At 43.1% G+C, this 26542-nt stretch overlaps 3 protein-coding genes and 1 non-coding gene across 4 annotated transcripts; 1 reads left to right on the forward strand and 3 right to left on the reverse strand.

Annotated features, from left to right (window-relative positions):
- Positions 1-10669: 10669 nt before the first annotated feature.
- Positions 10670-11659, forward strand: LOC136540018 (protein CHLORORESPIRATORY REDUCTION 42, chloroplastic-like). The gene is made up of 2 exons (XM_066532004.1): positions 10670-11214; positions 11286-11659. The coding sequence occupies exons 1-2, from the start codon at positions 10928-10930 to the stop codon at positions 11419-11421; spliced, it is 423 nt and encodes a 140-aa protein (XP_066388101.1). The 5' UTR covers positions 10670-10927; the 3' UTR covers positions 11422-11659.
- A 340-nt stretch (positions 11660-11999) lies between these two features.
- On the reverse strand, positions 12000-14142 carry LOC136532424 (aquaporin SIP2-1-like). Its single transcript, XM_066525025.1, has 3 exons — positions 13724-14142; positions 13067-13324; positions 12000-12535 (listed from the first exon to the last, which is right to left on the reverse strand). The coding sequence occupies exons 1-3, from the start codon at positions 14036-14038 to the stop codon at positions 12362-12364; spliced, it is 747 nt and encodes a 248-aa protein (XP_066381122.1). The 5' UTR covers positions 14039-14142; the 3' UTR covers positions 12000-12361.
- Positions 14143-15702: 1560 nt separating this feature from the next.
- TRNAE-CUC (transfer RNA glutamic acid (anticodon CUC)) lies at positions 15703-15775 on the reverse strand. The gene has a single exon. It is a non-coding gene; the product is annotated as a tRNA-Glu (tRNA).
- Positions 15776-15816: 41 nt separating this feature from the next.
- On the reverse strand, positions 15817-23201 carry LOC136532414 (alpha-L-arabinofuranosidase 1-like). The gene is made up of 18 exons (XM_066525018.1): positions 23026-23201; positions 21823-22099; positions 21323-21377; positions 20687-20898; positions 20222-20343; positions 19971-20124; positions 19353-19422; positions 18494-18639; positions 18349-18394; positions 18181-18233; positions 17500-17644; positions 17271-17389; positions 17126-17197; positions 16945-17048; positions 16794-16850; positions 16505-16703; positions 16280-16423; positions 15817-16165 (listed from the first exon to the last, which is right to left on the reverse strand). Exons 2-18 carry the CDS (start codon positions 22000-22002, stop codon positions 16016-16018), a joined length of 2028 nt encoding a protein of 675 aa, XP_066381115.1. The 5' UTR covers positions 22003-22099; positions 23026-23201; the 3' UTR covers positions 15817-16015.
- Between the last annotated feature and the right edge of the window lie 3341 nt (positions 23202-26542).

The raw sequence follows: 26542 nt of genomic DNA on the forward strand, positions 1-26542 counted from the left end.
CGAGCAGAGAGAGGTGGACCTAGGAGTGACGTTCGCATAGGCGATCAGCTATCACCAGCTCAGAGGGCCGTCGTCGAGAGGATTGAGACTCGTCATGGTAGTCCACATGGGACTGTCATGCTTGAAGGATGACATGTCTCTTTGGAGGAGAGTCTACCTAGGGGGGAGACTGAGCAGTAGACACAGCCAGTAGAGTAGACAGAGCATGTTGAGGAGATAGAGCAGGCAACACAGCCATAGCTTTGACGCTCTGGTCATACTCGCACTTAGGTGTCACTGAGGCCTAAGACATAGAGGAGAGGCTCTTGTCCACCTCCTAGACCATAGGGTCCACCTCCTTTGGTTCACCTTGACCTGAGGACAGCCACAGCCAGACAGGTGCAGTAGCTCCGCTTCGTGCAGTTTGAGGACTTGTTTCCACCAAGGCGGGATGAGCGTGCGTTAGAGCACTTCTGCACCATACTATAGGAGGATTTCTATAATGCTTATCTAAACAATGGTGTTGCTTTTAGATCTCAGTGGGTCTGCTCCATAGTCTCTTGTTGCAGCTACAGGCGAGCAGATCCGTCCACACCTCTCATATCTACTAGGCCTGATAGATCTTCTTGGATAGATAGGTCGCTATGTTCTATCATGGATTCGGGAGTTCTACTCCTCTCTATGGATTGACCTGAGGCATAGATTTATTCACTTTGCATTCAGAGGTTGTGACTACAGGCTCTAGAGCACGAGGGTCAGAGATACCGAGGATTCTAGAGTCATCTATTCACCTTCATGAGGTTTGCTATGGTCAGACAGAGCCTCCAAAATGTCCTCATGGCAAATTTGTGCCACCTACAGATATTATCAGACCTTGCTTCATAGAGCCATTTGGCGAGGGGTCAAGCAGGACACCATGTGACCTTACTCTTATAGCTTGGCTTCTTGATGCTATTATGAGGAGGACTCTGCTCCTGAGGATGGGTTACCATGAGGGTTTGACCTGCATTCAGTTGTGGCTAGTGTATCACCTAGTGTCTAAGTCAGTCTTTGATATTTGGGATATGATACTTTTAGAGATGGAGGATATACTAGCATAGGGCTTCAGAGGTCACCATCAGCTACCTTATGCTCATTAGATCACTTGCCTAATCCAAAAGGTAGTTACACAGAAGTCTCCTGAGATAATGGCAGAGTACGCAGGTGCTACTACTGAGTTTCCATCATATAACACGACCTAGATGCTATGCCACAGTCATGCAAGAACACCTCGCCAGCCGAGCCATCGCCCAAAGGTACTAGAGATAATAGCCCAGTAGGATGAGATCATCAGGGGCATTGCAGCGACAGAGGAGGAGGAGCTTGATGCTCAATAGGAGGATGTGGTCGAGAGCGACCTAAGTGATAGCTCTGATGATGACTATTAGTCGATTTCACACATGGCTCCTCGACCACACAATAGAGAGACTAGTGGCTCTAGCTCTGCTCCACCACAGCCACCATAGACAGACCTAGTTCTTCTAGTAGTACTTGAGTGGATGAGATAGGACCTAACACGCCAGGCACAGGAGACCACAGCTGCGCTTACTCAGGTTCAGGCTTGACAGGATGAGTTTTAGAGACAACAGCAGGCCATGCAATAGCAGTAGCTTGTGATTCAGCAGCAGTTACTTGGCTTCATGCAACATGTATTCACTGCTATTGGGGTTGCTCCTTAGTAGTCTACACCTCAGATGGCTAGCCTGCTACCACCACTACAGTAACTCTAGCTGTATAGCCTAGTGGGCTTTAGAGTCAGGGACCACTAGCTACTCAGTTTGCTTTACCTATAGAGCAGGTGTCCTAGTAGTTGCTTCACTAGGGACAGCTCAGGGTCCACACTTTACTCCTATTGTTATGGGCTTCACTCCACCTCAGAGTTCTTCAGTGTTAGTGATGAACACCCCAGTCTCTAGGAGTCTTGGTGCTACATTTAGTGAGCTTACAGGATAGCCTACACCTCTAGAGTTATGAGTCCCTATCCCTACCATAGTTGCTCTAGTTACCACGACTATAGAGATGATCCCATCGTCTGTTGCATCATCCGAGCCACCTTAGACAGTCACTCCTACACTTGATGCTTTAGCGACAGCAACAACGGCAGATGTGGCTCCACTTCCTACAGTGATACTTCTAGAGTCACAGGCCATGCCAGTTACTGAGCAGACCCAGACCACTTCACCTTCACTTCTAGTGACAGAGGGATAGACCACTCAGAGTTTAGGGTGAGAGGATGCTGCTGCTTAGTTTTAGATTTCTCACCGCACCTCAGCGCCTGACTCGTCTGCTCCTATCCCACCATCCGACCCTTAGGTTTTGGTGCTTGATGCCAAAGGGGGAGAGGGAGCGAGTATATTAGATCTAGGGGGAGCATGTGATTTATTTCTTTTGTGTGAGACTTCATGCATTCAGGTTTACATTCATGCATTGTCTTATTTACAAGTGATGGTGAAATTTATGTGACATGTGTGCTCTCTACATTGATTTATATATATGTTATGTCACTTGGTTATGCTCATTTGCTTTGCTTCAGCATTTGACTCTGATTCAAATGAGCTTTACTTCACGTACTCATGCTTATTTCATATCTTTTGAGTACACCATGTTGGATTGGATCATATAAGCACGTCTAACCCCTTTGTTCTTATTGTCAAAAGCTTATATGAACCAATCATGTTGAAAACCTCACTCATCACTTTTACATACTCAAGGTAGTGTTGTCATCAATCACCAAAAAGAGGAAGATTAAAAGCATCTAGGCCCCTAGTTGAGTTTTGGTGATTAATGATGACATGAGATTACTATGACTAACGTGTGTTTTGTAGAGACAATTTGAGTTAGGTCATGGTAATGGCAATTGATTGGGCAATCATGGTTGTCATGCCCCTATCGATGGAAATAATTTTGGTTTTCAAAGGATGGATGACAAGGTTAAGGACAGACTAGTTCTAAGTGTCATTTGGTGTTGGAGAGACACTTAGATTAGCTTAGGCCTTTATTTTTCCTTTAGCCATACTATTAAGGGGGTATGGAGTAGTAGCTTGACCTAGGTAAGTCTAGTGGGTTAGGTATGGTGCACACTTGTCAAACCTAGCACTAGGTAGCTCAGGAATAGCCCTAAGATCAATTGGAGTAAACTTTATTCATATAGGATTTTGAGTTGGAAGTGAATGGAGGGTCAAATGATTAACCAGACGCTGGTCTAGTTGTGATCGGACTCTAGAGGGTGAGTACAGTCAGTTCATTTGATCAACTATAGTAGTCTGGTATTGACCGGACGCTGAGTGAAAGTGCACTGGATGCTAGGTACCTATGTCTGGTCAATTCTAGAGAGGTTCCAGAGAGACTGTTCCCTAATCGGACATGTTCGGTTGGTGCTAACCAGACGCTGAACAGTGAAGTGACCGAACTCTAGGTGCTAGCATTCGGTCAACATCAGTAAGGTTCCAGAGAGTGTTTTTCTTGATTGGACGCGTTCGGTTAGTGCTAACCGGATGTAGGTCAGAGTCCGATCAGAGCTTAATGGCTTTTTTCTAACACAGTGGTGGGGATTACTGACTGGAGCATCTAGACACACTGACCGAAGCGTCCGGTCACCCTGCAGAACACTGACTCAGCCTCCAAATATTATGTTTTGAATGAGGGGGTATAAATACTTACTCCACTTATCCAAGGGATGTCTCTTGCCCATTTGTTCAACTGAGAAACACCTTGAGAGTGCAAGGGAGAGCAAGAGCCTAGTGAGGTGATTGAGATTTAAGAATCCAAGATTAAGGTCCTTATTAGTGCAAGAAGAGTAGCAAGTGTGCATCCACCCTTCTCATTAGGCTTGTCGTGGTCAAGTGAGAGTTTGTGCTTATTACTCTTGGTGATCGCCATCACCTAGATGGCTCGGTGGTGATTGGGACTTTGGTGATCATCCGGCGGAGCTTGTGGATTACCCAACTCAAGTTATGAGCGGTTATGGGTGATTCACCATGACGGAGTATTGAAGAATCAGCCCGTAGAGAGCACTTGATCCTTGCGCGGATCAAGAGGGAGCTACACCCTTGCACGGGTGCTCCAATGAGGACTAGAGGGAACTACACCCTTGTAGCGACCCGCGGTGGAAAAACTAGAGCGGGCCAGCTTGCTAGGCCGAGAACAGAGGGGGGGGGGGAGAACTAGGCCACTCGGGCTAGAAATGAAAGAGGGAGAGTTTTTCTTTTTATTTCTTTTTTTTCTGAATTCTATTTACAAATCCATTTTCAAAAACATTTTAAATAAATTTGAATTTTAGATCAGACCACTCATCAGAATAAACAAAATGCAATGGCATGAATGCACAAAAATGTTGCTAAACCTTATATTTGATTTTAAATTTTAAATAAGTTATCATTTTTCTAAATTTAAATGCTCACAAAATGCATAATTAAATCAAATTCACCAATTTCAAAATGATGCAAATTTTAGGGTGTTACAATCACTCTTTGTTATCTTTACACCACCAAGTCCAAGGTACCAACATCATTGTTAGAGATATGTATACTTATTCTTCCTTATTTGGGAAAACAAATCTTGCTGTAGGTAAATAGAAACATCTTAAATTTAGTAAATTATATATGCTAATAAATCTCTCTTCCCATCTGATATATGTAGTGGGAGTTGTGCATGTAGAAAATTTGAAACATGTGGATGACATAGAAGTCTCTAGATATAAAGTTATTGGAGCTACATAGGCTACAAGAGGGTATCTTTCAAGTATTTAGAACCTGATTCAACTTATGAATGGACGCCAAACAAGGTATCTTAAGTGGAGTGCATATCATAAAGTTTGTAAATTTTGGAAAACATGAATGTTGGAAGTTAGATCCGAAGATAATAATGGGACTGCATACCTTAAGGTATCCTTTCGTAAGGGGAGTCAGGTTCAAAATACTTGAAGAACAACTCTCCCTTGCTTTCAACTCCAATAGTGGACATGTGTGATGGTGCTTGATATCCATGAGTGTCCATCCAGTTTATTGCACCATATTGGTTATCCTGATTAAATCTTCCATCATATAACATGTTGCAACCATTATGCTGTAACACCTCTAGTGTTATGAGCTTGCTTAGCACCTGGTTAAGGTCAACGAAAAACAATTTATATAAACAAAAATAAAATATAACTTGCGTGTAGTACTTAAGTAAAGTTGATGGGCAAGTGGTGTAGTTAAAAATGCAACTTTAATTTTTGAAAACAAATGTTGTTAACTAGTGTTCTTGAGAGCTCAAAAATTGAATCCAAAATTTAAACTAGAACTTTTCGTTGAATCGACAAGAAATTGAACTTAGGTTATGAACGCCATTTTTGGTGAGTTATATTGAGCAAAATAGTTAAAAAAGTGCTTAAATGTTTTGCTCTGATGGGTTAGTGTGTAGTATGGGCTAGTGAGTGAAATATTAATTGGTTGAAATTAATAAGGTTTAGACATATTAAAAAAATTGCAACAAAAGTGCTAATGGTTGTTAGTTTTAACCGAACCTTGCCCTCTTCTAAGTCTAAAAATGATAGTAGACCATGCCATTTTGACACTCAAATTCTAACCAAATTGTTTAAACACTATGTGCATGTTCTCGTACTGTTAGTGGTCTCTAAGTGAGTACTTGAGCATGGCTTAGGTGGTAGTGGTGTTGAGTGTCATGATACCCTCGCAAAAATTGCCCGAACTTCGTTAAAACGTGTCAAAGTCGTGTCGTTGGTGCTCTGTTCACAAACTAATGTCAAAGCAATGAGCTCACATTGGCATCCATCTACCTCCTTCCCTAGTGGTCCTTTGGTCATGGTGATGGCATTGCTAGGTCGTTGGCAATATGGACTTTACGATAAGGGAGTTAGTTGAACCTCAACTGTGATCTTTAGTGACTTTTGCTATGCTTTGAAATCTATGCAGGTCACCTAGGGCAGCCGTTTGGACTGGGTTCGCGATCACCGCAGGCATAGCATGGTGGCGCCGGGGTCATGTTGCGACCAAGTTGCGGTCGCTGGCCTACGCGTGTGCCAGGCCCATGTCACGATGCGCCTAAGTCTTGCGTGGCCTGACCCGACTGCAATGGACTGGTCACCCAGCCACGGTGTGCGCGCGCCAACACTAGCCATCGAGCCATGCGTGGGGGCATGGCGGAGCTACGGCTATCACCGCCTTGCCATCGTGGCGCTCGTCCCACCTTTCATCCTACCTACCACATCGAGTCTTTGGACGTGTGCCGCTACCGCCGTGCCTCGGTCGACGACCCTAGTCACTGTGGTGACGAGGTGTTTCCCAGACTCGCCCGCTAGACGACACCGGTGAGCCCCGCTTGGGTCTTGCCACTCCATTCAAGCGCGTCACACTAAGCCCATGAACCATCACCTATGCGCACATGTTCTAGCTACTGCCATCAAATGGAATCGTCCCGTCTTAATCCGCTTGCCCACGCTCGGGTGCACTCTCCACGGCATGACCATGGCTAGAGCTCCGCCTTTTCGCCCTCTATTTCGCCTAGCTCAGGGCTTCATAGTTCGATTCCTTGTACCAGTAGGTGGTATAAGAAGGCAACTAGGCGTCCTATCTTCCCCATGCTCGGTCGAGTGCTACTGACAGCCAATTTAGCGTTTTGCTCACCGCCGACCATGGGCGCTGTCGTAGCTAGTGGATCGGGGTAAGTCCCAATCCATGGGGAAAGAACCTAATTGGTGGTGTTTTTGGACTCATGTTGATCCACTCTAGCTGGTGCTCATGATAGGTTGGTTGGGTTTCTCATCGTGGGTGCGGTGACATGACAATGCCACGCTCGGAGAGCCATCACCCGCTCGGTCGCACGTGGCTAGACCACACCAGTGCTCCCCTATTTCAACCGTCATTGGAGCATGAACCACGGTAAGCTACTAATGCTTCTCCTCTACCTCTACCCTTCCGAGAGTGCGTAGGTTCATCGGAATAGGCATGCCACCACCGCGGCTAGCCGCTCGCCGTAGCCGCTCCCGGCAGTACGCCGCTGAGTTCCCAATCGCCATCCATGATTGCGAGTTTAGCCATAGATGGTGGTCGGCCCTTTATTCCTATCACAACGGGTCTAGCTCGCTCGGTGTAATCGCCGTTACCACCAGTGTGTCACGCCAACATGCGCAGGTACGCCAGGGACCGCCCCATTGCGAGGGTAACATGTTCCATGGTCCTTAATGTAAAACACGTCTCTCATGCAATAGTGATCAAAGGCGCCGCGTAATAACCGGTTAGTCTAGGGGTTCTTTTGCAAAACACGAGCGCACGCGGGGGCCTTTTGGTCTTGGGACGCGCTGGCCCGTCGTGACGCACGCGTGGCCGCCCCCGCGCTGGGCTGCTGGGCCGATTAAGTCGTCACCGGCCCTTTTCTTTTCTAAAGCATTTCTTAAATTAGTTTCTAAAAACCAAACTTATAAATTCAATAGAACTTTGTGTAGTTGACAAAAAAAATATGAGACCAATTTTGTTCAGTTCCTAAAATCATGATCTACCTGTTAGTGTATTTTGTTCACATAGTTTCATAGAAATTTCAAGAGTAATCTAATTAATTGGAAGCACTTAATATTGTTAAAACATCAACTTGTAGGAATTATTGTGAGGAATTGGTAGTAGTGTTGGCTCTAGAATTTTTACAGAAAAATTCTAACATTATTAGGTGCTCACTGTAATTTTTGTAGCTCCATAATAATTAGTTTGCTAAGATAGCTAATGATCCTTAGTTTGAATATATATATTAAATCAATGAAATGTCGAAACACCTTGGGATGGTAGAACAGAAACATTTGTTGGAAAATAACACCTTATTTGGCAACATGGATACGTAGCCTAGTGCGTTAGCCATTAAAGCTAGCTCGTTAGCGTGAGAGGTGTAATCATATTCTTAGAGTTGCGGTTGAAGTTGGTTAATTACATCTTCTGCGTTGTGTTTACGTATATCATAATAGGGACAACAATGAATCATGGAGTCGACCGGAAAAGCAGAGAAGATGGAGCCTTGGTGATTGTGTCACCTCGATGGAATGCTAATCCTTAGTTACATCTTGTCCAGGCAAGCCCCAGTGTCTAACCTCTAAAATTCTGCACTTTATCTTATGCCTGTGCATTAAGTTTTAGAGGAGTTGAATGAAAACTACTTGCATATATATCTTTACCCTATTAGTCCTACTAGTATATCAGGATCGTGTAGATTACTTTGCTAAAGGATTCTGGTAGAAGTCGAGTAATTACCAGTCACTCGCAAGAGATAGGAAAGATATTATTGTTGTTATTATATTACTATCACATGGAATATATATGGAGGATAATTAGAGACCGGGTGAAATGGTACTTTGGATCAGGACTTGGTTAGGCATTCGAGCGAGGCTCGGGTTGCATTTGTTCTGCCTATATCGATTGAGGACCGTACGTTGCTGTGGATGATAGTCAGGTCACAGACTTATTATCCTGAGCACATACTTGCTTATGGGAGCGGAAAGGTTCGTTACGCTCTTGTCGTGGGCTCCGGCTCTTTCCGGACCGACTGATTGGAGACGGGGAAAGGTGGAGGTCTAAGCACCATATTGAGACTGGGTCTCAAGTGTGGGGGCTTGAAGTTCAAGTTTGGACGGGGACCTGGACCCCGTGACAGGAGTGGAATGGGTTGGTCTTGTTTGTGTCTAGGGTACAAATGGGGCGTGTGTTTCGGGGTACCCAGCTGGGATACATTGATTCGCGAATCGTTGTTTTTGTGAGACGGTACGACTTGGTTATGGTCTAACGCCGTAGTAAGAACTACAACTTGAAAGGTGCTAAAATGGTTCTGATTGCTTACCACCTTATTGAAAGTAGCATAGGTGCTTACATAGAATGGATAGTTAATGAAATAGTGATGGCTGCTAATAAAATTTAATATAAGGACGCACGTTTAGTAATGCTTCATGCAGATGCAATAATCAGCAAGCTAAATAAGCCTTGCATATCCTTATAGTCTTTTACTTTTCTCCTGTCGGGTAAGTCTTGTTGAGTATAATCGAGTACTCAGGGTTTTATTCCCCCTGTTGCAGGTGATAGGTGGATTCTAGAGCTGACTCTTGTGTGTGGAAACCTTCTGGTGAGCTCAGAGATGATTCCTTTCACGCTGTGATCGTAGTATTTATTTATAACCCTCACTAAAGGTTTTATAAGAAAAGATGTAAAATCTGCTAACATATCTTGTATATAAATGGCCACTATGTTAATGCTTCACCAAGTAATTAAATTAATCTTTGTTTTCGCTATAACTCTGATCATATGTTATTTTCCGCTGTAAGATAAAACCTATAAACCTAAAATGTATAAACTCTTTTACATTTAAAACTGTCTTAATTCCGCTGTTGCGTTCATCTTGTTTAAGTACTCTAATGTTGTAATAAAGTGATGTAAGACATGGTTAAGAATATTGTAAGCTTTATTCTCTCATTTATGACCCTGATGGAAAAAATATGGATTTTCGAGTTCTCCCTTGGGGTGTGCTCGACTGAACAGCACGATTTAGTGCACTCTCTTGGGTACTTATATCTAATGGAGGACAAGTACCCTTGAGAGGACATTAGATTAGGCGGTTCTGCCACATACGATTTAGTGCACTCTCTTGAGTACTTAATATCTAATGGAGGACAAGTACCCTTGAGAGGACATTAGATTAGGCGGTTCTGCCACATATGTCATCGATGATCATGTAAGCAACAATGGTACCATAAGCTTTCATTTTTATTTTTATTTTCAATTATGTGCAAAAGTTTTATGCAGATACTAGTACATGTATACCTCTGCGTATCTTTGTGAAGTAGGAACATTTGACATGTTGGTGTACAATTGAATTGCCGAAAGATATGGCACGAAGTATTGGACCACTGTCTCATCCGGAGCGATGCACACTGAAGTTCCAACACCACAGGAGCTTCACTCATAGAACCTATTCCAAAGATCTCCAAGTTAGAAACCTTTGACTCCATCTGCAATCTTTTTATAATAGCCGTGGTTTGATTGCAATTACAAATAAGAGTTCGATTTGTTTAGCTATCATGTCTTTAGATTAAAAAAAGATGCATTATATCTTGAGTACATTGTGTCCCTCATAAAAAAAAGAAAATCATTGAATTTCGTAGCTCATTGAATTGTTGTACATGAGACTGTGTGAACACAAAGGTAAGCAAATGTCGGCTAACGGAGTGTTTTCTTAGTTTTTTCCCGTGATAGTTTGAGAATGTGTGTGCGTTGTGTGTAATTGGGAACAAATGTCTTCCCGGTACCTGCAGTCAAAATCAGTACCGCTATTGCACTTGCACACCTAACTACCACCAAAGTATTTACAATTGCCGCATGATGACATTCACAAACCATCACGTATCAGTATCATGATGGTCCACTGTACATCAGTGTACATTTGACATAGTTTAATCACAAGAAATAAACGTCTATCATATGTCTAATCGATGACTAGAAATTGGGTCGGTATCTTAGATGAGATTTTACAACCGAATACATACATATTTCGGGATGACTGAACAAAGCACATACTCAACAATATCTCAGGACGAGACTGAACGGATAAGGAGATAACTAGGGAACGAGGGCAACGGGACACACGGCCACCGTTCACTTCCCCATTCGTCGGCGCCACCACAGCGCGCAAGCACTTTTCAATCAATCCAAAAAAAAAGGTCGTAACAGCGAGTACTCCATCATCTCCATCCATCCCGTCAGAGCCACACGTTGAGCGAGGACCCAAATTCCATCACCACAACGCCCACAAACTTGATGCAGGGGTAGCAATGGCGAGGAGAAGCTAAACCACGTCAATCAGAACGGCAGAGGTAGCAGCTAGCTAGCTGCACAAACTTGAGCACCTACCCTTGTACTGTGCCTGTTTCAGTTGGTACAGGATGCTACACCCATTGCTCGCTGCAGTAACTGCTGCCGTCTCTTCGTCCTTCGTCTCACCGCCGCGGCGAGTCCCAGCTTCTCCGGGACGACGGCGGCGTCCTGGTGGCTTCGCGGTCCAGTGCGTGCCGAACGGAGGTGGCGTGACAGCAGGCGCCGACACGAAATCGAAGCTCAAGGTGGGCTCCCCGATCGTCATCCTCGAGGCGCCCGTGATGCTCAAGACCGCCGCGTCGGTGCCGTCGCTCCGGCACAACAGCGGTCAGGTCAAGGCCGGCGACGTCGGAAGGTACTGTACTACTAGCTAGCACATGACAATGAACTGTATACAGTGCCTTGATGCTGGTTTTGGTCGAGCAGGATCATGGCGCGGAAGCCCAAGGACGTCTGGGTCGTGCGGCTCGCCGTCGGCTCATACCTGCTGGACGGCAAGTTTTTCAGTCCCTTGGATTCTGACAACGGAGACGATGACGAGCCCCAGGCCCAGGATGAATGAGTGATCGATGCCTCAACGGTTGAGTCGCAAGTCTACGCACATGTCCTGCAAACATGTCCATGCCTATGCATGATTGCAATTTGCAATGTAAGATCCATAATGTGTAACTTCTGCCGACAGTAGTAAGTGATTACTATTTGTATTAGAATCGTCAACTTATGATAGAAGGGAAACACAACTTCAATAGACAATAATTCTAATTTTGAGTAGAACCTAGACGGTTGCTTTGCTCAAACTATGTGCGACAGCGCAATCAGATTTCCGAAAATTTGGCATCGGGCCAGTTCCCAAACGAAGACTAACAAACAGTTTTGGGGTACCAGTAACCAGCCCAATACTTGGATGTCTAGCTGCAGCTGGGCAGGTATAGAACTTCACCTTTCCTAAAAAAAGGTATAGAACTTCACCAAAAATCCAGGAATTTCCTCACCAAATTTAGAAGAATTTGCAGAATTTTGAAGACCCCCCCCCCCCCCCCCCCCCCCCCACCCACACACACACCCCAAAAAATGCACCAGAAAAAGATTGCAGTCGATCATTCATAACGCACACTAATTCGTTTTCCTGGAAACTAGACGAGACTGCAATTTCCAATTATCATAGATAATGGAACTGAAGATACTCAACAATGTTGTGGAGCAATAGTGTAGACTGTGAGTCAACTCTGAGAAGCTTTAACTTCCATATACTGTCGTTTCCAATATGACAATGCCTTGAATGGAAGCCTGGAACAGTTATTTACAAGCTTCTGCACAATCTAAGCTAAGGCAGATACAAGAAATACAGATCAAGGAAACTTCTCAGAAGCTGACCATGATAGATTGCCATTTCTTAGATTAGACATTTCACCTTGTGTGGTTAAGATGAAATGAAGCAATAGCTCCACAAGTTATCTGACTAAGACGATGGTATGAAGCTCTAGCTCTAACAGAAGAATAGTCTATTCCTTCTTGGTCTTGTTTTCATCTGCTTCTTGCTCCTTGATCTTCTTGGGTTTAGTTAAGTAGGTCACTGCCCATACTCCCAGCAGGGTTGCTTGCAGGGGCGCCAGCCAATATACCAGTAGGTGGTCAAATGTTGTATGATCTCCTCGAGCATATGCCCAAGCAAAAGCCTACAAGTACATACCAGAACGTGCAATAATCAGAAAAAAATGAATTTGGATTACTGATTTTCAAGAATTACATGAACCAAGACAAACAATGAACGTCAGGTATAACAGGTGCAAAAATCTAAACGTGAAGCAAGTTGTCATAATCTACAATGACTGTTGCAGAACAAACTTTTTCAAGACTTCTATAACAAAAAAAGAATGCACACTACGCAAGACATCTTATTAGGCACACCATCATATGAACTGTTCCGCTGCATGATCCACTTGGCAAGTACAAGATCACATAATATTTGACAAGTGCCAAAGAGAAGAATGCATAACTCAATCAGTCATAATACGATGCAACAATACATGCGTATAAGTATAACAGTATGCAAACTAGGAGGGTGCACGGAATGCCAGAATCATAACAAATTTGGTGCTTGTATTTTTCAGATTGTTCAGTTTGATTCACAAGGAATAAACGTTCAAATCCAAAAGGTTCATTTGTATATCAAACATGTGTCATGCCTCATGTGTAGAAGGACTTACAGATGCAGGGTTCATAATCCCTCCAGTTATATCCGAGCTAAGGATATGAATTGTGTTCTTCCACATGCTCGTGATCCATGTCTTCATAAAGAAACTTTTCATCTCCTTCTTCAGGGTCACCGATACCATAACAACCATGAAAGTTGCTAAGCCTTCAGCTAACGCACCATGATGAGCACCAACACTTAAGCGGGCTCCTTTACCCACATTAGGGAAAGTTAACTGAATGAGCTTTACTCCAAGAACTGCCCCAATCACCTGATAACCAAAACTAATACAACAAAATTTAACAAACAAAAATGCAGCCAAAGCAGTTAACCAAATTTAGAAGGAAACAGCCATGTTGCGATGAACGAATGTTACAATAGTGTATATATATGGTAATAATAGCTAACTTGTGCGTTATCTCTTTTTAGAAATACACTGGATTAGTTCTGAGACAACCAAATTATATAACTAGCCATGGCGATCGCTCAGTTTCTTATCGAGTTCCATACCTACAGTCTTTGTTGATCAACCACATTCAACCAAATTTCCAGATGGTGTTAGTGTTATAAGCTTCATAGATAAATGCACACGATCGATTGACCGAGGACCAAATCCAGCAAACAGAAGCACGACACAGATCGCGATCGCGGTGTAGTACAGGAACATCACCTGAGCTGGGATTCGCGCGAAGGCGGTGAACAGGTACATGGCGGGTCCGCCGTGGGAGGCGAGCGCAGCGGCGAGGACGGTGAGCGGGTTGTAGGAGGCCCCACCCGAGGCGGCCTCGAGCCAGGCGAAGAGGAACATGTATACGATGGAGAGCGAGACCTTGACGGCCTCGGCCTCGGGCCGCCCCGCGAGGCCGAGCCCGCCGTACACGAACAGCTTCACCAGCGCGCCCGCGCACACCCACGCGGCCGCCAGCGCCAGGTCGCCCACCACCAGCCACGGCCGGATGCGGGGGCGCGACGGCGCCGGTGACATGGCGGGTTTCGGGTTGGGGTCGGAGGAGGGCAGCGGCCGTGCGCGGTGGTGCGCAGGCTGGAGAGGGAAAATCTTGTGGCGGGGATTAGGAAGGAGGCGACCAAAGTAATCTGGGGGCAGCTTGCGTTTTAAATAGCCCTCCCATTGGTTGGAAGTGGGATCTAAAAATGGGTAAGCAAGCCATGATTACCTGCCCATGTGATTAGCGGAATAACTTGATGACCAGAAAACCACTGCCGCATCTTGTCACGTGCATTGAGCAGAATAGCCTTCTCTCTAAAGATGTTGGTCGGCACACCCTTTTCTTAAAGGATCTGTCCAGGTGACATTCAATTGTTTTCGTCACTCTTGTCAACTAAATTTTTTTCATGTATTTACAATGTCTTCTAGCTATATTTACGCTGTCTTATTATTAGATTTACAATGATTTCTTCGGTGTAATTTATTGAACACGGTGGTGTAATTTAGAGATAATACAAATATATGCCAAATATTTCAGAAATACTTTTAAATTATTTTTATGAATTGCTGATACCAGAGAAATATATTTCAAATTATTCATAAATTTTTCATAAATTTCAAAACAAATTTTCCCAAATTGTGGTGGGACCCACCTCCCCAACCGTATCCCTTCCCTTCCGTCGCCTGCGCACTTCCCTTCCCTTCCCTTCCGTGGAATGCGCACGCAAACAGAGTCCGGAGAAGAAGCAGCAACGGTGATCCGGCCTGGGGGCGGCCCTCCTCATCGGCCTCCTCGCAGCCGGCCATCGGCCCTCCTCATCGCCGGCCACCGGCCCCGTGCTGCGCCCGCCATGGCTGGGGCCACGAGCTCTGAGGCTGGCCGCACCTACTGCCTCGTCGGCCCTCGCTTACTGCGTGTGCCTCGCCTGTTCGTCGGCCACACCCCTTGCTAGCCGTCAGCATAAGATCATATGCCTCAAAAATCAGTTGATTGGAGATGTCAAATCAACCGGTTGAGGTTTAGCAATTCTGTTCTTAAAAGATGTTTTACTTTTCCCTGGTAAGTAGAGACAACCCGCAAAAAAAATAAAAGCTCTTATCAGCTGCACTAAATTAGCTGCAACAGCCTCTGCAGCTGCAAAAATCCAAAGTATTAGTCCTGTAGAGTAGCACTTCATATCTGCAGTAGCTGAACTTGACAATGTTTGACTTCTTGAAAAACAAAGCTTACATACATTTTTTTTGTCAAAGAAAAAAGCTTACATACATTTTAGGATGAAGGGAACATGGCCATGTGATTTAGATGACTTGAGTTTTGAAGACTTATACAACCATCGTATCATCTCTTCTAATACAGAAGTTGGACTCTATCCAAACGTGATCTTTTGTTGAATTTGGATTGGAAATGTTGGGATGACAAGAGGAGATGTGGAGGAGATTTGAAGACCTATACAACCACCGACATATCTAAGTATATATATAACAAGAACTATAAATCTAGATAAGTATATATAACAAAAACTATGAATTTATTAAGTAAAGTAAAAAAGTCTTATAATTTTAGTAAAGGGAGTATACGCTACACTCAGCTGTAGTGGATCAGGACAAAAGTTCGGAATAGTTGGACCTAAACGATTTTACTTAAAGAGCATCGGTACAAGAGAAATGTCAGAGTGCGGAAGCAACAAAAAGAAAATTTAAAATTCCGTTGCCGGGACTCGAACCCGGGTCTCTCGGGTGAGAGCCGAGTATCCTAACCAGCTAGACTACAACGGATATGTTGTGTCGTAAGCTGGGAAATCATTAAACCCAGTTCATGTACGTACTAGATTAACCCTTTAATTCACGTCGTTCGGCTGTGAAAACCATGTTTGTTGACTTTCGTGTACAACGATCCATATACATAACAGGCTGTACTTCATAATTCACATATTTCGTATTTCCTATTGAAGCCTTGGGGGACCCGTATTGGTATTGAGTATTGTGGGCAAACATATATGATATATCGGACACGAATCACACGCTGGAATGGAGGCTCGACACTGAGACTGAAGGCACCGTCTGGTCCGAATCCAAGAGGAGATCAAATGAGGTCAGGGAGTATGAGTTCAGTACAACACCCATCTGCTTGCCCGCGTTGGTTATTGGACTTGCCGCCGGCACCACCTATAGCACAAAAGTTCAAACATCCAAACACAACAACTAATTCAAGGCGTAATCACTACCATGTTGCTCTTATTTCCATGCATTGAATCAAGTCGACACTCGACAGTATCAAACCTTGTCGGGCTGTTGGAAGGAGTTCTCATCCCGTAGCCAACCTGACGTGAGAACCGTCTTTATGGATCCAAATGTCTGAATATCAGTTTCCAACCCAGTCACAGATATATTCAGATTGACAGCTTGGCTTCCAAAATTTACAACCTGCAAAAGAATTCTTTGCCAAGTTATTTTTTTTCATTTTTATTCGCAGAGCTAAGTTCCTAAGTAAGAGAAAGAGATCACCTTTATTTTCAGGTAAGTGTTCCCATCATGTGGATTATTCCACGTGATAGCAGATGTGACCAATTGATCATAGTTTGGTAGTTGAATAGTGGATGGATGAAGTGCAGTGCCACTTGAATCTTTGAAGAAGTGTAGCATCCAGTAATTTGGACATCCATAGTGCTGCCATGAGTTAAAGACAATAGCATCTGGGTTCCACCTATCAAGCAGAGCAGTATTTTGTATCAAATATTGATGAAATCGTCAGTACAAGCACAGTTACCATGCAGAAGTAAACATTCATGTTTACCTTTGATCATTGTCGTTTACAAAGAGTGGGGCACAACTTGCCATCTCAACCATGTCGCTGCATAGAAAAAGTTTCAAATCAGAACAGATTAGTCTGCAACACAATCTACCATCAAGCAGGAGCCAAACCAGAAAGAGAATTTAAAACGAACCTGTTCCTTTCTAATCCAATGAGGAATGCAGCTTCAGCTAAAGCAGCTATTAGTGTTCCTCGGCCAGCATCACTTCCAGTCACAGCATATTCACTAACAATTGCCTGCGAAATACGAATTATTATGTAGGACATTACCGGCGTAAGGATGACAATTGCGGTAGCAAAAGCAAAGCAAGTACCTTGGGTCCGTTACGGGCTGTGTTATCAAACATTCTAGACTTGGAAAACATATCACCTGATGAAGTATAGACCTGAAGCATAGCAGATGTCACCTCTACTGGGAAAATTATTATCTAAGAGAAAACCGAACAAAACAGTCATTACATGAACATCATACAAATCAGCTGGGTTGACTGGTGAAATAGCAGATCTGTCACAGCTTGATATGATTTTGATGTCTGGATAGGATGCTTTTATTGCAGAATAGAACTTCACGTAGTTATCTTCAAAATGGGACAAGTATTGGTTTTCTTGGCATAACAATAAAAGGAAACAGAAGAAATTGGAAATTGCTATGAAACCAGACAGGAGGAAAATGGAATTGCATGGAAACCTTTATAATAGTTCTTTGAACATTCTTGATTTCCTATTGAAACATAATAAAGCTGAAAGGGCTCTGGATGTCCCATTGCTGCACGAACTGAACCCCATGCAGTCTCGGGGTCTCCCCTGGCAAACTCAATACCATTAACAACATCCTGCAACATGGTAAGCATGAAGAAATTTGAACGACAATACAATGTTTCTTAGAATGGAACCATATGCTGATATGCTCTAGGAAACTTCATTCCTTATGTATGTGCGACATTTTTGGCTAGCAGAACCCCACTATTGCAATTCCTCAGTTCGCAATCTTGCTGTTATCTCTGTAGCATATATATCATTTCTCTGTAGCACCTATTTGTAAGGGTTTCCTACCCTTTTCTTGTTTAATAAAATGATGCGCAGCTCTCCCGCGTCATCGAGAAAAAACAGATAACCCTATTTGATAAATAAATTAAATTGCTGAATAAATTTGTTAACAAGTTTTTATGACTACCAGATGTTCAGTGAAGGAAAAAGAGTTAACAGTTAAACCTGTCATAAAAAGGATCTTCAGCTTAATGCTGGGAAAACTTACTAAGAGAAGTCAATGCAGATTAAATGAACTTTGTCAATTGAAGAGTTTAAGCATCTTCAATTCAGTTTTTGGGACTAAAAGGATCATTTTCGTATTAAATATTGAAGAACAAACCTTTACGAATGCAGCTATTGTTGCTGATGAAACTTCTTGATAGATGCTGGCCCCTGTCACATTGAAAGGAATTCCAACAAACTAGTCAAGGGTACATTATCTCTCCAAATATGTAATGGTTTTTATGCCTTTTTTAATATTTTCTTGATAAGTTGATATATCAGTTACCATCATTTACAACCCAAACTGGGCAAGCGCCAAGGTCTTCTGCTAGCTACATCAATGAAATAGAAGGTCTCATAATCAACAGGGGCTATATCCACAGTTATGTGAACTTTCAGTTAGACAAGTAGCAGCATGTTATGTTACTCACTTGGAGGAATTCAAAAAACCCAAGTCCATCATCAGTCCAATAGGCCCAAGCATCATTGAAGTGACCAGGTCTCTCTTCCCATGGTCCAACAGTTTCACTCCAGCGGAATGCATTTATAAGGTAATTTCCCATTACATAGTTGCCACCTAAAAGTGACAAATATACTGTCAATTCTCAGCAACCTCACTGTTTAACTACAAGCCTATAAAAAGACATAATTTATTATCTTAGTAAACATTCTTGATTTATCTGTGTAACAGAAACACAAACAAAAAAATATATCATGCGGGTACAAATTGATGCATCCTGCATCCAGTAAAAGAGTGATACTAGATGTAGTATCATCTACGGAAGTTTCTTCCTTTTGTTCTCTTGATTCTTGAAATGTTCTGCCACAATCACAGAAATGTTGATCTTGGTGTGGATGCAAATATTTAAATTGTGTGTTAAACTACATGATTAGTAACAGACCAATTTTAGTAAAATAATAAACTGATAATCATAGATGCAGGGCACATCTTTTCAAAATATCTATTTTTTTAGAAAGATAACACAAGGCATATATTTTCTACATTATCATCATCCAATTCCTGCAAATAGAGAAATAATATGCCATGCATGCTGCAACAATGAATACTGCTATGTTACTCTGAGTTAGCATGGTGAAACATTTTACATTAGCCACAGAAATACATAACTGTCAGTGACAGAAGAGCCAAGAGTATGTGGAAGGTATATGCATCTAATTCTCTACCTGACTGCTAGTCATGTAATTGGCAAGTACTTGCACACTATTCACAATACTGTGTAACCTATACATACGAAGAACCTCAGAAGTACGATAATCTATGCGACAAACCTGGAAATTTTAGAAATCGAGGCTTCAGATTTGCCAGCATAGAGGCAAGATCTTTACGAAAACCATGGCCCTGAGAAATAAAGTGATAGATAAAGGTCACTGATAGATTGAGAAATGTAAGGTCCTTGGAAGTTGACATCTTAGTTAACTATGGATCAGATATTTTTCCTTTGTTCTGGTGTTAATTAGGATTAAGTTTTCAATCATACAAGAGAATTGTGTATAGAAACTCATAATTTAGCAGGTGCTGAATTGGTAATGCATCATCACACAATGAATTTTTTATTATGATGGCTGCAGGCTGCAGCTTGTATTTAGAAACACTAGGATGCAAACTATTATAACTGCATGGTGGCTATCCATGGACAGCACAGTTTCATGAAGATCAGTTAGCATTATCTAAACCAAGAATAATTCTTTCCAGCATATAGAAATTAAAGTTACTTAAACTTATAGTTCAGGCTATGATGTATGGATATGTGATGAGGCAATTTGCACATAAATTTTGATTTTGCTTCTCACATACTATTTTGAGGTTGCAAGGGAAATGTATGGAAGTATGCATCATCTTCCTATGGAACATCAAAAAGATAAAAGGGAATTTGGAAATTAAGTTACCATATAAGTATCTGATGGCATAAGTGATACTTGGTCAAACCAAATTATGCCACTTTTGGTGGTTGTAAGCTGAAGTCTTGAATTAGTATTTATATAATTTGATTGCAAATCAAATTCAACCTTCGTCCACTCAGCAAAATCTTCTTTGTCTCCCCTACAATTTATATTGCATATCTATTACTTCACTGAAATGGGCACAACAGCAGCACATGAAGTACTCTTGATAAGTTAAACCATGAGATATTGCTTACATGATTGTATGAGAAGCTAGATTTTGAAGACCATCTGAACTTGTTAAAGAAACTGTCAGCTCCACCGAATCTGATGACCTAATGTACATTGTAACTCTATAAACCTTTGTTCTTTCAATGTTCTGCAACAATTGTAGCAAACATTATAATGGAGATGAGCTTATCTTATGGATTTATCAAATCTAGAAGGGAGAAGAAATGTTCATGTATAGTATTCTTGTAGGCTCAGATATTAGTACTTAGTACAGAGAATTTTAATCCATCAAAGAAAAAGAAAAAAAGAAAAGGATAAGAAGACCTCAGTAAGTAATTTAAAAAATACCTAAGTGAAAATTCCTAAAAAACATATTCAACAGGTAGATGAAAAAAAGTTATGGAAGATTCCATAATAAAAAGGGGGGGGGGGGGGGGGGGGGGGGGAGGGAGAAGCTACAAATTGTGTTATTAAATACATAAAGGTCATACCATGCCCCAGTAACCAGGATTGTAGATTCCAACTCCTCCTGATGGGCAAGCATTAGTTCCACTAGCTCCACAAAGTACTTCCATTCGAAGTGCAATTGGGTTACTAGCAAAACAGGATGACCGATCTGTTGCCACAATAATATTGGATTCATCCCCAGTGATCGACCATGGGTCAATGTTTGAAGGAGTATTAGAACCACCAGCTTCAAAACCTGTAGCATAAAGGAAAACTTGTAAGGAGCCATAAAAGTTAAGACTGAATCTTGAGCCCATTCTTGAGATCCTATTCCTTATGATCTACAAAGAAATCTCTGCTACAAAAAAGTAGCTATAAATGATTGTTAGCTCCTTTGATGGAGACATTGGATAGAATGAGCTCTGAGCATCTAGTAGGTCTGCTTTTAACTATCTACACAAACCAGTATGATTATCACAAACAAAGATCATCAGTGCCATCGTGAAGTAGTTTTCTGGATATTATCCATAAGTTATTACAGATACAGAGTACCACTCTGATGACAAAACATTTAAACTGTTTGTCAACAGAAGATAAAAAGAGGGTCAAATGATGAACAAGACTTTCTTCCGGCAAAGTGCTGGACTGCTGGTCAACCTTAGACATTGAGTTCCCATTACCTCTGTTGCTTACAAGCTCTGCCCACAATCCACCAGCTCCCGCATGGTTGATCTCCTACAAGTACATTCAAGAATTACCAAGATTCATCATTGTCAAAGTAAAACAACCAAAATTGAAAGGAAATGGTGTGATCAAGAAACAGTTTATGTTGATTAGTATCACTGCAGGTAAGTTTTCCAAAATTATAATACTATAGTTTATAGGAAAAGTAAGCCCCAGCTGCCCTCCTGAATAACCATGCATGAAAATGTGATAGCCTAACTCAGCTTGTATATTGTGTGAGCTGAAGTTCATTGTGTATGGACATTTAGCACAAATATAGATAGTTAACCATTTTAGACAAGTGCACAAGACTTCATTGAGTTGGTCTACTAAGTGATCCAACATTAGAATTGCATCTCTGTAGAGGGCATGGTATTGGTAAGATAAATGTGTTGATTTACTACAGGTTACTATACATAAAACCAATGTACGAACAACAGTTAAACATTACACTCACCTCAAAGAAGATGCCAAACATATTGGCAGGGATTGTCTGAGCATTCTGAGGTGAAGCATCCACAGTCAACTGAGCAGTTTGAGCCACCACTGATCCAACATAAAGTATCTGACACAAGGAACAGACAAGAAGCAGAACATGGAACAACCAGCAAACCGAACAAGCCCTTGGGATGCCCATTGCACTCTGCTACAGCCGAGACCAAAGCACTAACTCGATGTAACAATCCCTCTATGCCCAAGTACACATGCTGTAACCTCAGCAACGTTTTACAAAACTGCAAGGATAGGAAACAACAACTGGATCAGGGCAATGGTGCGTGAGTAGAAGTGAAGCCAAAACAAACCGATGAGAGAAAAAGATAGCAACATCCTCTCTATGTAATATTGTTTGAACTCTGAAGATTACTTGTCAGAGTTGCACTACAGTCGCGGGCAAGCAACCCAGAAGTGTCGTTTTCACCTTATCCATTCAGGAAGCAATACCATGCACAGTACACTGTCTGCATGACCAGCTGTCCCTGTATAATACTCTTGCTGTGCCCCATTGGCTAAATCTATTTGAGTCTTCTGTGTAAATAAGTTTAATGGTGCCTCTAGTTGAGAGGCCAACCACCGGGATCGCTTGAACCTGGGTGCTCGCAGGTTGTTTTCTCCTAATCCATCTACGAAAGCAATACCACGTATAGCACACTGCACATTGCCTACATTTCACGGTAACCAGTTTTCTCTTGCTTCGAACAAAGAAAAAAAAATCACTTTCTTAAACAGGTATCTATACCAATGCAAATTGTGCAACAGTAACCTCTCAACCTCTGAAGTAGGAAACTAGGAACTGTTCGCACACTGCATTTACCCGGATTTTAAATGGTAAAGTAAAGTACAGCAGCCATCATTTGACCCCCAACATGGAACGAAGCAGAATCGCACAGCATAGCCCGATTCAGAGAGTTTGCCGGAAAGGGGCGGAACAAACATGGGGTCAGGGGTTAAGTTCAACTGAACCCCTAGCAAATTTGGAAAATAGATCGGCTTCCCTCTATTCCTCCTGTCCTCCACGCACAGGCAAAATTCCACATTAAACTGGACGGCAAATCCGTCCAAGAAAGAAAGGTTGAGAAGTGGGCGGGCGTCAATGGAACAAAAAAAATCCTGCACAACAAAACGAGAAGCAGCTCGTCCAAGTAGGGTAGGGTTTCCTTACCAAGCGAAGTGTCTTCTGCTCCTGCGGAGAGGGTTCGATGCTCGTGTGAGGAGACCCTGCGACGAGGAACTGATCGGCGGCCTCGGTTGTCGCTTCCGCCGGCGCCCAGCAGGCAGCACGGAAGCGGGGAGAGAAATGAAGCGGCCAAGCGGATGATGATTCGTCACAGCTGGAGGGGCCAATATGACAGTGATTTAGACATGCGAACTGTTTTCTGGTAGTTAGTTTTTTTTTTTTTTTTTGAGGGAACTGTTTTCTGGTAATAGTAGTAGTACGACTAGTAGAACGCTGGTGGGCCCAAGGGCCTTGGAATAGTCTATACAACAGCATTGGTTGGACGGCTAATCATCTCAAATGAGCGTGAAAATAACGCCACGTTTAGTTCCCAAAATCCCAATTTTGGCACAGTGTAAAAAGAAGATTATTTATCACATTAAACTTGCGGTACATGTATAGAGTACTAAATGTAGATAAAATCAAAAACTAATTGCACAGTTTAGTTGAACTTTGCGAGACGAATCTTTTGAGCCTAATTAGTCAATGTTTGGATAATAATTCACAAATACAAACGAAATTGCTACAGTGTTTTCCGTCACATCAAACACTGTGCAAATGCCGATTCCGGCCGAACTAAACAAGGCCTAAGGCCTCTGTGATTTATTAGGCCCATCTCAAATGTGTGTTGGACGTAATGGATAATCCGTAGCTTGTTTTTTTAGTCGGAATAATATTTTTTTCTCTCACAATAAATCAGTCGAAACAGTGTTTCGACTTGTTTTTTCAGCGAAGCGAACGGAGCCATTGGAAAATCCCTAGCGATTATCTAGGGCATGTTTGATTGCCCAGGGTGGCTCATATGGCTCGAAAAAGACAAGCTGGACTAGGATAGGCTAACCAGGTGCAACTGCCTGCGTTTGTTTTTCATGTATGAAACTAGCCGATTCTCAAAAAAAATGTATGAAACTAGCTAGGCGGAATAGAAATCATGTTTGTTTGCTTGTACAAATATGTATAACTGCCCTGCGCTACGAATTCGGTGGCCTTACCACCGCACCTTCGTCGTCCTCACCTCATTGCCATCTCATCGAGCACCTCACATGCGTGAGCAGCTCAACCACAAGAAGGTATGGGTGATCTGTCCTCGGCTCGCACGCGTTGCACAGGCACAGGTGCCGACACGGCAGCAGCAAATGGCGCAAATGGGGATGGGGATGGGGGCTTCAGCCACCACAGCGACGGGCGACCGCATCCTGACGCGGACGAAGAGGAGGGAGCCGACGGGGCACTCGCGCCAGCCGAGGTCCTCGATGTCGCACGTGACCTCCTTAGCTGAGAGCATGACGGTCGCGCTCCTAGCGGCGCCCAGCGGTGGCGTTGAGGGGGACAGTGGAGCGGCGTGGGCGCATGAGCTCCACCGACCTAAGCGCGTCCACCTCCGTGGCCGCCTACCGGACCCGCTCCTTGAGCTCCAACTGTGCCTCCGCTCCCTCACCCGTCGTGCCAAGCTAGAGACCGCTTGCGCGTGCTAGCTCTAGCCCACGCGCACACCAGCTCATCGACGCCGTCATCTGGTCCGCAGCTGGCGACCGCATCCCCGGGAGAGGCATGATGAATCGACGACAGGGGTGCAGGAGACAGCGGCGTTGGCGACATAGACATCGCGGGCGTGGCCAAGCCTAAGGGTGAGTGAGTGGAGGAGGGCGGTGAGAGGGTTCCAGGTACTAACGGGGACGACAACGGTGCGGGCGCAAGAGTGGAGAGAGAAGGAGAAGGAGATGTGGTCAGGTCAGAGGCGGTGGAGGAGAAGGAGGCGGAGGATGAAGGCGCAGGAGGAGGGGGAGGGGACTACGCGGAGGAGGGAGTTGGTGGAGGCACGGGAGGAGAGGTAGCCGGAGGTGAGGAGGATGGTGTCTTGCTGGTAAAGAGAAGGGAGGTGACAAAACTTCCACCGGTCGCACGCAACGCACCTAGATGAGCCGGCCTCCAGAGAAATGGAAATAAAATTCATGCTATGTATTGCTGAAATGGGTAATTCTATACACTGACGAATAATGTGGCTGAGCCATCGGTGGTCTAACCGTCTGTTATTATTTTAGCTATAGACAGCTATAAAAATTATATACCAATACACAATCCCCCAAGGAACCGGACGATTCACCATGACACAAACACTAGAGCATGCAACCTATGAGGTGTCCACTTCTCACACCTTATGCTCACTTGTGGAGTATGTTTCTTGTACTCATGGAGTCATGGTGTTTGTTATCTTTGAGTTGTGTTGCATGTAAGACAACCTCTATTTACCGGCACTTTTGCGCTCCCATTCCCTCTTTTGGTAGGTATGGGGGAATGATGGACACCCTTGAGTAGCATAGCAAGTGGTGGTCGCATGAACCAGCCATAAGATGTATCTTATCGTAATTTTAAACTTCGGTTGTGGTTTGTAACCCTTGCTCAAATGTGCCAACCACCAAGTGTATCACCTTGTGCACATGTGTTGGTATATTTTCACAAACATTTTCAAGGGTGTTAGCACTCCACTAGATTAAATGCATATGCAATGAGTTAGAGCATCTAGTGGCACTTTGATAACCGCATTTCGATACTAGTTTCACCCCACTTAATAGTACGGCTATCGATTATAAATGTGATCACACTCACTAAGTGTCTCGATCACCAAAACAAAATGGCTCCTACCATTTATACTTTTGTCTTGAGCCTTTTGTTTTTCTCTTTCTTCTTTTCAGGTCCAAGCACTTGATCATCACCATGGCATCACCATCATCATGTCATAGTCTTCATTTGCTTCATCACTTGGAATGTGCTACCTATCTCATGATTACTTGATAAACTAGGTTAGCACTTAGGGTTCCATCAATTCACCAAAACCAAACTAAAGCTTTCAATCTCCCCCTTTTTGATAATTGATGACAACCCTTATATCTTTTACCATGTTGAGTTAAACACTTATAGCTCATCTTCTAGACTAAACACTAGGTTTACAAGCCCATAAACATGTCATATACTACCACTAGATCAAAATAAGCATAGAAGCAATAGTGGTACCATATAATCATCAAATTCATTTAATTTTCATGAATGAGCCTATTAAATGTGAAAGATGTATAGATGCACTAAATATGTCCTTAGCAAGGATGTATGCCATGCCAATCAACTTTTACCTTGGATTGCTCGAAGGAGAGGCATGTCATATAAGTGGGGGTGCATCAACACATATTTTAGAAATCCAATATGTTCAACTCATTTCTTAGCTTGCAAAACCTTTTCTTATCCAATGGCTTAGTGAATATATCGGCAAGTTGATCTTCGGTGCCTACACTCTCAATGCAAATATCCTTTTTTTGTTGGTGATATCTTATGAAATGGTGGCGGAGATCAATATGCTTTGTTCTTGCATGTTGAACCGGATTGTTGGTCAACTTGATTGCACTCTCATTGTCACATAGTAATGGCACTTTCTTGAACTTGATTCCAAAGTCACTCAAAGTGGCCTTCA

The sequence above is a fragment of the Miscanthus floridulus genome, chromosome 2 (assembly GCF_019320115.1).
Source record: "Miscanthus floridulus cultivar M001 chromosome 2, ASM1932011v1, whole genome shotgun sequence".
NCBI classification, from domain to species: domain Eukaryota; kingdom Viridiplantae; phylum Streptophyta; class Magnoliopsida; order Poales; family Poaceae; genus Miscanthus; species Miscanthus floridulus.

Excerpts from the sequence above, each read along its gene's own strand:
- LOC136532414 (XM_066525018.1), bottom strand. The coding sequence starts at position 22,002 with ATGGGCATCCCAAGGGCTTGTTCGGTTTGCTGGTTGTTCCATGTTCTG. Across the intron at positions 18,395-18,493 it reads GGTTTTTTGAATTCCTCCAA|CTAGCAGAAGACCTTGGCGC; the intron begins GTGAGTAACATA and ends TCATTGATGTAG. Across the intron at positions 17,198-17,270 it reads CTGATTTGTATGATGTTCAT|GTCTATACTTCATCAGGTGA; the intron begins GTAATGACTGTT and ends GCTATGCTTCAG.
- LOC136532424 (XM_066525025.1), bottom strand. The coding sequence starts at position 14,038 with ATGTCACCGGCGCCGTCGCGCCCCCGCATCCGGCCGTGGCTGGTGGTG. Across the intron at positions 13,325-13,723 it reads TCGCGCGAATCCCAGCTCAG|GTGATTGGGGCAGTTCTTGG; the intron begins GTGATGTTCCTG and ends TTTGGTTATCAG. Across the intron at positions 12,536-13,066 it reads GGATTATGAACCCTGCATCT|GCTTTTGCTTGGGCATATGC; the intron begins GTAAGTCCTTCT and ends ATGTACTTGTAG.
- LOC136540018 (XM_066532004.1), top strand. The coding sequence starts at position 10,928 with ATGCTACACCCATTGCTCGCTGCAGTAACTGCTGCCGTCTCTTCGTCC. Across the intron at positions 11,215-11,285 it reads AAGGCCGGCGACGTCGGAAG|GATCATGGCGCGGAAGCCCA; the intron begins GTACTGTACTAC and ends TTGGTCGAGCAG.